The 11,493-nt window shown below is 44.5% G+C and overlaps 1 protein-coding gene across 5 annotated transcripts in view; it reads left to right on the forward strand.

Moving 5' to 3' along the window:
- The window catches only part of LOC136833140 (broad-complex core protein isoforms 1/2/3/4/5-like), a 353,892-nt gene that overhangs the window by 222,524 nt on the left and 119,875 nt on the right, over positions 1-11,493 (forward strand). Inside the window, exon 8 of one of the 5 annotated variants that reach the window (XM_067094835.1) lies at positions 466-1,620. The exons of the other annotated variants lie outside the window; for them this stretch is intronic. Coding sequence (XP_066950936.1) covers positions 466-1,157 — 692 coding nt within the window. The 3' untranslated portion in view covers positions 1,158-1,620. Of the gene's footprint in view, positions 1-465; positions 1,621-11,493 lie in introns of those variants that run through there. 5 annotated transcript variants of the gene reach the window in all.

Below are 11,493 nucleotides of genomic sequence, written 5' to 3' on the forward strand. Positions count from 1 at the left end.
AGTTGTTATTTTGACAAGGAATTGCTGTTTGTAGTAATAGTTCGCTTTTCTACCAGTACAGGTGTATGTAGTAATAGTTTGCTTTTTACAAGTACAGGTGTAGAAAGAAAATTATTTTAAGGATAATTTTCATCTCATTGAATGGTTGACTTTGAACTATCATTACATGTACAAACACATTGAAAAAAGAAGTGAACAACTGGACATTTTAAAAACAGTGCTGTTACTTTTCTTATTTTGTGATGAAGTATATCATAGAATCTAATGTAGTTTGGACTATAAAGAACTTGCATGTTTGTGTAGTACTATGGTATTTCAGTGGCAGTTATGATTGGAAATAGAAAAATTAAAACTACATTTTGTTGCTTTTGGTGCCTGGGGTAGTAATGAGAACTAACTTTTAGGGTTGTTACAGCATGCTGGTAGTGGACTAACACTGTAGCTGATGAGTATTTCTTGTTGCAGGGCGCGCCGGTGTTGGGGAGTTGGGCAGCTGGGGACGGCGCGCCCTGTCGAATCCTCCTTGGGTAATGAGGGGTATGGTGGGTACCTGGGGCATGGCAAAAAATGATTTATGGGATGTAACCAGGGCATCAAATGATCTAGTATCTGATAATACCTGTAGTAATAGTGGCAGTGATGTTGGGAATATGCTTGATGTCCTTAGTAGAGGGGAGGAAAATAGTGGTCTAGATCACACAACTATAACCACATCCAGTGGTGGTCGCCTTTGCCCGGTCTGTGGAAGGTACATCAGTAATCCCAGCAACCTGCGGAAACATATCCATAGAGCTCATGGTACTCGCAGTTATTTTTGTCCAGCGTGTCATAAGTCTTACCGCGTTGTCTGTGACTTGCGACGACATGCTCTAGCAGCTCATAATATCCGAATGGATTCCTCAAATGTGGGGGTGTCGTCTGGCCATTCAGGGATCCACAGCACTCTTACTAGGAGAGAATGTGGTAACACTGATAGTCAAGTATCAGGTGGAGAAGAATCTCTTCAAACTAGTCCAGAACCTTATACCCATACCCCAACACCAGAATCTCATGTTAGTCATACAACCATAGGTAGTCAGTCGCATGTTCGTTTAACATCTCAGAATGATTACTCATGTCTAACAAATTCTGGAAGTTGTCCTACAGCCTTTGTGTAGCTTTTAGTTCAGCCTTTGTGTAGCTTTTAGTTCATAGAAATTTTGTACTACATTGAGTAGGGTACATGCAAAACTGTAAAACTTTTGCATGTCTTAGGTGTCTGTATTTTGCATATGTCCTTTTTTTTTATCATGAGCAACAAGATACCACTTTTGAACTTGCTGTACTTAAAGCCAGGATTTGTTGTATTTAAACCATTCTTAAATCTTTCATCATTCCTAACACCCTTGTCTTCATTTTGTATGTGGATAAATTTTGAAGCAAATATGTACATTATTTAGTTCAAAAAGATTGAGAGGTAATGTTCACTAGTTGTTGCATTTGCAAGCAAATACTGTATATATATGGTTCATTTTAAAAATATTAAGCAGTAGTGCTCAATTATGTTCACATTTGCATTTAATGTGCAGGTCTTGAATGCGCAATAAAAAATTTACATTAATATTTTCATATTCTATTCAACAGTTTTTCATTCATTTGAATGTACCTTATTTTGAAAAAGGGTTTTTCAGTAAATATCAATTAAAATTAATCCATCTTATAATTAACACCAGATTGATTTTTGAAAAATAATTCATTTTAGTTCAAGTGGTTTTAAGATATTGTAACCTTGTGTGAAAGACTGAGAACTGATAGGCAGTATGACAAGAACAGTACGTAACTGTGATATAAGAATGCATAGTAAAAATTTGTTTGATGATGATGTCGATACTGGTTGAAGATGATGTCAAACATCAGTACAGCAATACTAAAGCAATTAGGAAACTTACTAATAACTCAAACAGTAAGGTTGTAGTAAGGAAACTAACAAATAATACTCAAAATGGTTTTAGTTGAAAATCATGCTTTCAATACTTTTCATAAATTAATAATGCCACTTGTCAGTTATAAAGACCAGTGTATTATTTAGTAACACATTGGTTTTAACGTGTTTGCTACAGTTATGCAAAGATTTCAGTGGTGTAACCCCAACATCCGGTATTCTAGATACAGTATGTGTACATTAGTTTCATCATTGTCCATTACTTCTCAAGGAAATGTTTAAATTACTGCTGTATATCTGTGTATGTATACAGTGTTTATTGAATAATGTGGGAGGTACTCTTCATGTACATGTAACTTATTTATAAACACATAGCTTTAGGTAACTATATGCATCTAATTGTACAATATATATTTTGTTCATTTTCTGTAACAAGGGGGGAGGGGCTCCAGAGGAAAATAATAAACCATTACTTTCCACATCCATACTTTACATTTTTACATTTTAAACTGTGAATAGAACTTGTGCTGAGTACTGCCACAAAATTAGCTACTGTATTTCATACACTTACGCAGAATGCTTATCAGCAGTGTTATATGCCCCCTTTAGTATATGTGTGTATATATATATATATATATATATATATATATATATATATATATATATATATATATATATATATATATATATATATATATATATATATTATTATTATTATTATTATTATTATTATTATTATTATTATTATTATTATTTCAGTAGATGAAACCTATTCACATGGAACAAGAGCACAAGGGCCATTGACTTGAAATTCAAGTTTCCAAAGATTGTTGGTTTCAGCCTCCCACTGCAGACCCCACACTGCAGCAATAACTGATCATGACACAGAGCCAGTGATTTTTCATCATCCTGGGGGGGGACCCAAAACCACATGACATCTGAGTGGCATGCCACGACATAACCACTATACCAAACGGACCATATATAATTATATATATATATATATATATATATATATATATATATATATATATATATATATATATATATATATATATATATATACTATATACATACAGACACCACCTTACTTGTAAATGAGTTATGTTCCAGACAGCTGCTTGTATGTTGAATTGTTTGTGTTTGTAAGTTGGTTACTATACTCTTTACGCCTATTTAAGTATAATATGATATAAAGTCAATACAGTCTTGTAAGTTTTTCATCCTAAAATACATTCACCGTACATTCGGTACCGTATTTTATAGAACAGGTGCGCAGAACAAAATTTGAACTTATGGGTGGCAGAGGGGAGCACTCTTGAACACAATTTTAATTTGAGATCCTGTTTATCTGTATCTGCCATTTGTTTGTATCTGGATATTTGTAAGTTGAATGTTTGTAAGGAGGGAGGTGTGTGTATATATATAAGTTAAGTATATCTTAGTTTAAGCAGACCACTGAGCTGATTAACAGCTCTCCTAGGAGCTGGCCGGAAGGATTAGATTTACTACGTGGCTAGGGCAATTGGTTACCTAGCGGGACCTCTGACTTATTGTGGATCCGAACCACATTATGGCGAAAATGAATTTCTATCACCAGAAACAAAAGTCCTCTTGTTCTTCACTGGCCAGTCGGAATTCGAACTCGCGACCAACAGAGTGGTAGCTGACGGAACCAGCTCACCCAGCGAAAGAACTATGTATATCTATATATGTATATGTGTGTGTATATATATATATATATATATATATATATATATATATATATATATATATATATATATATATATATATATATATATATATATATATATATATATAACAATATATATATATATACATATATAAGGGATTTTGACAAAGGAAAATCTATTTCTGAGGAGGCCCTGTGTCACCAGTGAAATTCTATTAAGCACAAATTTCTAGGTATAGATATTACTAAATATACCAGAAAAAAGCTACCAGGAATGCTGGGGTTACTACCCCAGATGAACACCTATTGTGAAATAGATGTGGGGGTGGTATAGGTAAGGGTGAGTGATTGTCACTGCCACAGGACTGCACTCTGTAGACATCCCAATGACAAGACCCCCGGGCGTGAGAGCGATCACGCCGCACTCACCTGCCACGCCAACCAAGCCCCAGCGCCATCTGTACTCATTCAGGCTAGCACCCCCACAAGCTTGGTATACCTACTCGGGAGGAAGCCTAGATCCTGGGAGGGTCACGGTTGACACAGGGCCTCCCTCAGAAATAGATTTTCCTTTGTCCAAATCCCTTTTCTGAGCTCGTCCCTGTGTCAGCGGTGAGAATCATGACAGAATCATACTAGCTTTGGTGAAAGTCTAAAAGGGCGAACAGTTAGGTGAACATGTATAAAAACACTATTACTGAAAATAGTTTTAATTATCCCCCAAAACATGATTAAATACCAAAGGTATAGACAGATAAACTGAGTTATAACTAGGGGATAAGTTAATATCACAGTAAAGGACATGAGAAACAATATGTACATAATTATTACTATAGTGAGAAGGTACTAAAACTAAATAAGCGACAGAAAATTTATAAAGGTACCTCGGACTTAGAACTAAATCACAGTAAATATAACATGTGGCAAACTTAAAACTAACACCTTAAGATTGTACATCATAATATGAGGAGCCAGGCTGTGAAGCATGTCTGGTCCAGGAGAAAATGCCAGGGCAAGTAAATGAGGCAGAGGCGGGCGGTGGGGAGAGGATAGGGTTAAAGGTTAATTTAGTGGAGGGACAATGCTCCCTACAGCCACCGCATGAAGCAGAGCTTCCAGTGATTTCAGATAGTGCGTTTGATGATGGATGATTTCCAGCCCATATGCTTCTTAAGCTCATCAAAATTCATGGTATGAAAATAGTGTGGTGGAGGTAGCCACTGCTCGGATATCATGAACCTTAGGGACTGAATCTGGATTAGCTTGCTTAATGAAGTATAGAATTTGTTGTCTGATAGCCTTTAAAGAAAGCGTTCCTCCTTTCCCTGATAAAAGAGGACCAGACAAACACTGAGAAGTTCTCCGTAAATAGGCCTCAAGGTAGCAACTGGGCATAAAGACAGGTCTTGTGGAAGAGGAACAACCTTCCAGGGGACCACCTATCCTGAGTGGTCTTAATTTTTTGCTAAGAACCTTTGATCTGGGAAAGCAGAACTTCTCCTGATGGGAGAAAATCCACATGATTCGCACCTCTGAGAGAGCAGACAGTTCTGATATTCTGGCACCTGAAGCTAGACTAATTAGGAACAACGTCTTCCTTAACAGATTCAAAATAAGAACATTGATCGTTTATTAGTTTCTGAGGCTAATTTTAGAACATCGTTAAGAAACCAGGGAAACCCGTCATGTGGACAGGGTCGCTGGTCTCAAACGAGCGCATGCTCTGGAATGGATGAAAAATATGAATCCTGTTAAATCAATCTTGAAGCCATGCAAAAACACCTTTTTCAGAGCTGATTTAAGCTGTGGTAATGGTGGCCGAGCAGACCTTTTTCAAACAGTGATCTAAGAATGATATTGCCAAACTGGTGGTCATGACTTGAGCTTCAGATTCCTTCAAAAGATGCTAACTTTTGCTGAAATCATTACTGTCTGAGGGGGTAGAATCTCTTTATCTGATTCCAGAAACAGAGTATTAACGGGATCAATATCCGCACTCTCTGAGCGGTATGTGAATTTCATAAGTCCACAAAGCCAGGGCATTCAGAATTCTTGAGGAAGCTGACACAGTCCGTGTTTGCACTATTTGGAGTCAGCTGTGGCTTGGGTATTTGATGACACCGTAGTTTGAGCTTCAGAAGAGGGAACCAATTGCTCTTGACCAGTTGGGAGCTTCTGGGGCCACTTGACCTTTGAATGGCCTGAGCTTGTGCAACACCTTCATCAGCAGGTTTATTGGCGGGGAACAGATATTTTCTGCCATTTGTTCCAGTCCACTGACATTGCATCCGTAGCGTGAGCTCGAGGATCCAGGTTGGGAGCAACATAACAAGGGAGTTTGTGATTGCTCTCCGTGGCAAACAAGTCCACCTGAAGGCCCGGAACCTGACGGCATATCCATCTGAAAGAAGCCTCGTCCAGGGACCATTCTGACTCCAGCGGAGTTGCCCTGGACAGGGAGTCTGCAATGACATTCTGGACTCCTGCTAGATGGGTAGCTGACAGGTGCCAGCCATGCTTCTCCGCCAGGGAGAAAATGGCTATCATCACTTGGTTTATCTGGCTCGATTTGGAACCCCCTCTGGTTTATGCAATGTACCACTACTGTGCTGTCCAGCACCACCTGATATGAATCTGGTTGGTGGGGCAAAAGATTTTTTCAGGAGTTAGAAACTGCCATCGCCTCCAAAATGTTTTGTGTGGAACTGGCTTGAACAGTGTGGACCATGTACCCTGTACCTTTTCCTTTGGGAGTACCCTCCCCCAGCCGCTTAAAAGTGTCTGTGTGGATTATTAGAGCTGGGAAGTGAAGGAACTGACCAAAGACCCTTGACTGTGGACCACGGCCAGAGTCTTTTCCTCAGCACGGAGGAATTAAAGACACCTTGTCCCTGAGCTTGACATTGGCTTGTCTCCATACACTCTGTTTATGTCTTTCAGTTTTGCTTTTAGGAGCAGGTCTCTGTTACAGATCACGAACTGAAGAGAACCCAGGATTCTTTCTTGCGTTTCTGCGAGAGGCTTTCCCTGCCTTTGAGGAATTGCCTGGTGGCTTTGGCTATCTCTCTCTGTTTGGCTGCGGAATAGACAGCTTGTGCGAGATCAGATCCCCACGGATACCCAGCCACTGGCTCGAGCCTCCGGAGTTAGGCGGGACTTTGCCCTGTTTATCTGAAAAGCCTAGGGTTCCAGAAACTCAATCACTATGGCCGTAGCTCTCCGGCACTCGGCGTTGGATGCCCAAATTATCAATCGTCCAGGTATCCAGTGATATCCCCGGGACCGTGAATTTGCTGCACTACCGTTTTCCACAACCGTGAAAAATCTGGGTGCTGTGTTGAGCCCGAATGGCATGACCCTGAGCAGTAGGCTTGTTTCCCCAGTCTGAAACCTAGGAAGGGAAGTTCCGGCGCAATGGGGCGTGATAATATGCGTCTGAAAGATCTATAGAGGTAGTGACGGCTCCACGAGGAAGTAGAGTCCACACCCATTGTGATTGTAAGCATCAAATTTGTCGCATTGTATATAAAGATTGAGACAACGACAGATCAGATTACCCCTTTGTTGACTGGAGTCTTTCTTGGGAACACTGAACAGCCTGCCTTGAAATTTCAGGTGTCTCACTTTCTTTATGGCCCTCTTTTTGAGTAATTCATACAAAAAGTCCCGCAGAGCTTTGGAGGACGGTTGATGAAATCTGATCAGAGGGGAGGGCCCTGATCCAACTCCACCCCAAACCTTTGGAGACTATACTGTGGGCCCACGGACTGAAGGCCCACTGGTCCCTGAACAGGTGAAGTCTGCGCCCACCTGATTGGTCTCACTGGAAGGTGAAGGCACCTCTCTACCTTGGCCTCCTCTCCCCCAGGAGAGGGATCGCAAAGCAGCCTTGCCTCTGAAGGGGCCTTGCTCTCCCCTTGCGCTCCTGTTAAGGCCTCAAACGACCCCTGGCCCTCATGGGTGGGGTTATATACAGGAGGCGATCCACGGTAGGCACGGCAAGGGAGTGCTGAGCTGGCTGCACCAGCACGCAATTGTTGAGGCTGGGCCTTCGAGGTTGAAGGCTGGGCCAACTGACGGCAGACAGGTACAGCTTGGACAACGGTTTGTTGGTGTTATCTTCTGTGCCTCCTGTATCTCTTACCTGGACCTGTTTTGGGGCCCAGCGGACTCGGGCTTTCCTTTGAAAGCAGGGATACCCCAGTGGAAGCGCAGACTTTGATTAGCCCTGGTTGCCTCAGCCAGGACATTGCTGACCTCTCCTTCTGGGAAGATATTAGCCCCCAGAAGGAGCTTTCATGAGCTTGTTAGGCTCATGTCTTATAGTAGGGTCGAAGATGTATTTACGACAGTTCATCGGCGTTACCATGAAGTCAAACAGGTCCGACTGAAATCCTGCTAACAGAGACTCGTCAGGACCTGGAAGAGTGGCTCGGAGTACATTACTGCCGTGGATTCCGCCAGGCACAGGGAGTTCAGTGATCGGCTCAGCGACACTCAGCCTCAAACTCTGCTTTCAGGGCTTCTGGCAGTTTGGGAAGCTGCTCACTGAATAAGGTGGATGCGCAATCTGGGCCGAGCTTACCCGATGTAAAAGTGGCGGGCATCCTTCCAGAAATCGTCATCTCCGGGAAGATCAGAGAGGTGGGATCAGTCTCCCGGAGCTGAGGCGCGGCTTACCTTCCATGCATGCCTGGGCGGTGTAAGAGCCACCTTAGTCATGCAAGGGTTGGGATTTTATCACCCAACGAGAACATCGTGAGTTGCCCTTGAAGGGGTCAACCGTGTTCTCCGCCTGCCACTCATTAAAATGCGCAGCAAATGCAGACTGCGCCTGGTCCCTTGGGAAGATAACTGTCTCCTCGCCGGGACCTTATCCGTCCTACCAGCTTCCTCCGTCAACCTGGCGAAGCCTGGGTAGGGGGGGGCAGGTCAGGAGGAAAAGAATTCCAACTCCTGAAGCCTGCGGCGTGCCTAGACCCTCATCGTTAGGGTATCTTCATGCCGGGAGCATGAAGGGACCCAAGCGCCAGGGATTTCCTTGTCAAATGGAGGGAGGCGGAGGCATCCCGTGATGGGGTAATGTATCGCACCGACCCACCGTGAGCGCATGAACCGGAGAGCATACTCTCCTGGCTCTGCAACCTCTCCGTAAGCTTGTTGCTTTAGCATCCACCTCGAGGTAAACTTCTGCGAAGCATGACACGCAAACTCCTCGGGTCAAAGGTAGGTTGGCGAGGAGGGCTGGGGCCTAGCTGCCCTCGAACTTCGCCCCTTAGCAGAGGGAGTGGCCTTGTTTGTGGAAGCCACCGGACTAGTATCCCGTGGCTTCACTGGCGTGGGAAAGGGGTTTAGTGGGAGGTTGCGGACTAGCTCCCTTTGCCTTCCAAGACTTCTTCAACTTGGGACAGCGGATTGCCCTGTCCTCAAGTAAGAAGATTTTGAAAGCCCTGGAAAAGAAGAAGCGGTGGATGAAGGGGGAATCAAAAGGGAGCCGCCCCACTGCCTCACTTACCTCCCTACCTACCTCTCCTGGTCCTGTTCGGTGTTCATGGCTCCAGGTCAAGGTTTTGGCCGCCACTTCCTCCGACACCGCCCAGACAAATTTTCGTCCTGGGAGGCTGGGTTTTCCGGATCTGCTCGATGAGAGGAGCGGCGACTGCAGATGGAAAGCCGCGCTGAGATCGGGCGCGATTCTTCAAAGCAGGTTCGGATGATGTTTCTCATCCAGAACATATGGCTTCCCCGACGGAATGTTTCACAAAACCAGCCACCCAGGCTTCGAAAAACCCAAGGTGTCGCCGGGAAGCTTGGTCGGCCTGGAAAGAAGAGAGGACTTAATAACCCGGCGCTCAGTGAAGAGATATAAAGCAATATATCAGAACATAACGTACTTGGAAACAAGTGAGGCGCCAGGTAAACTAAAGGCAGTAGCTATAGGCTTACCGATCATTCTGACAAGCTCGAAGAGCGAAGCAAGCCTCACACTGTCCGGGTGCCATTGCGATGAGATCGTCGATCCGGACTGCACAGCTCCGAATGGGAACGCAGACAACGGTGCCCCATAGGGCTGGTGCAGCACAGCAGCTTACCTGGGCCTCACAACGTACTGTCTGTAAGTGGGAGAAGGTATGAACAACTAATTTAAGGCGCGCTGGAGCAGGGCAGCGGAGATAGGGGCCTTAAACTAGCTCGGCGGGACGAGCAATCAGAGCAAACATGACACACACTAAATTAAGGAGCGCCGAGATAGTTCACTTGAGTACAGGACTCAACCTAGGATCATGCAACTCTTAATTGTAAAATCAACTTAAAATATAATTACCGCCGAGTCCGCAGTAATGATAATTTATACGGACCATGGAGCATTCCGCGGACGATAAACCAGAGCAAAAACATGACACACATTAAATTAAGGAACGCCGGAGAGGTTCGGGACGGAGTAGGACTATAACTAGGATCATGCAACTCTTAATTGTAAAATCAACAAAAGTATAATTACTGCTGGAGTCCGGTAGTAAGTAAATGGTTAACAACATAGGATAGCAGTACACTGCTGGTCAAGTGCTCGGCGCAGACCCTCCGAGATCCCGATGCCTCCATCATTTGCAGCGGGAGAAGCGGGGGTAAATCATACTTCTCCTCCAGTTATACAGCTGAGAACTAGTGACTGGCGCGAACCTGATTGAAAAAACCAAAACCACCGGAGTGGTACAGGTGGTGAAAACAGCGGAGGGCTGGGCGGCGGAGCGGAACCAAAGCGAGGAAATGTTTGAACCCTGAAGGTGATCAGTTCCGCCCGACCGGAGGAGAGCGAACCAACGAAACACCAGGCCGTGAGCGGTTGACACCAGAACGGAGGCCAGGAGGGTGGTGACTCAACTGGGAATCGGACTAGTTCCCCACGGGGTGACGAATCGAGAAGAGACCGACGTCCCCACATCGTGGGGAGATGACACACCACTGGCAAAGTCAGGGGAGGCAGTATAGAATGGTGGAATCGAGAGTTATGTTCAAGTGGACGGGGACACCCCATACACTGACTGAAACTCCCCACGGGGCATTGAAACAGACGATTATCGACTTCCTGCCGCAGGAAACTCATGACACTCACCAAAAGTACTAGGGAGGATGGGACAACAGCACTAGTCTACAGCAACGCCAAACTCTCACCCCTCCTCTGAAGGCGCAGCCCAGACAGTAAAAGGAGGAGAGAAAGAGGGAGAGGAAGAGGGTGGAAGGGAGAGAAATTCCCCGTAGCATGAGTCCAACCAACAAACCGACCCATAGGGCAGAAGGGCATGCATAAAGAAGATCCCCGTTTATTTTCCTTCTCTCCCTCATTAGGGGAGGAGGGGATGGGGGGCTTCAGATGCCCTAGCAAACCCAAAACGAGCGGTAAAGGCGGATGGAACAACAAACAGGAACTCCCTCGACCAGCCTACCCCTACCTCCCCCGCCTCAGCGACACAGTCGGGAGAGATGGGAGCTAAGACAATGCCATAGCCTAACCTGACGATTGGGCGAAGGGGGCTGAAACTAGGATCCCAATTTCTGATAAGTACCGCTAAAGTTAACTAATAACTACATAAGTGCCGTGTATGATCGAATATACAAAAACATAAGAACTTGTGCTAGCGTATAGCCTAACCGGCGAGCTTAACAGGAGTAGCAGCCAACTGGCTGCTCCTGACGCCGAGCCCGTTCTAATAAACTCGAATTATCCATGTCATCCATTACACTACAAATGAGAAACTTGAGAAAAGAAAGCACCACCTGGAGAGGGAATCTACTCATGCAGAGCCTGGTATCAGCTATGAATTAACCAAAAGAACCAAGATAAGGGGAGGAAGCCTCCGTGAGGAATGAGCTAATCAGG

The sequence above is a fragment of the Macrobrachium rosenbergii genome, chromosome 51 (genome assembly GCF_040412425.1).
Source record: "Macrobrachium rosenbergii isolate ZJJX-2024 chromosome 51, ASM4041242v1, whole genome shotgun sequence".
NCBI lineage: Eukaryota > Metazoa > Arthropoda > Malacostraca > Decapoda > Palaemonidae > Macrobrachium > Macrobrachium rosenbergii.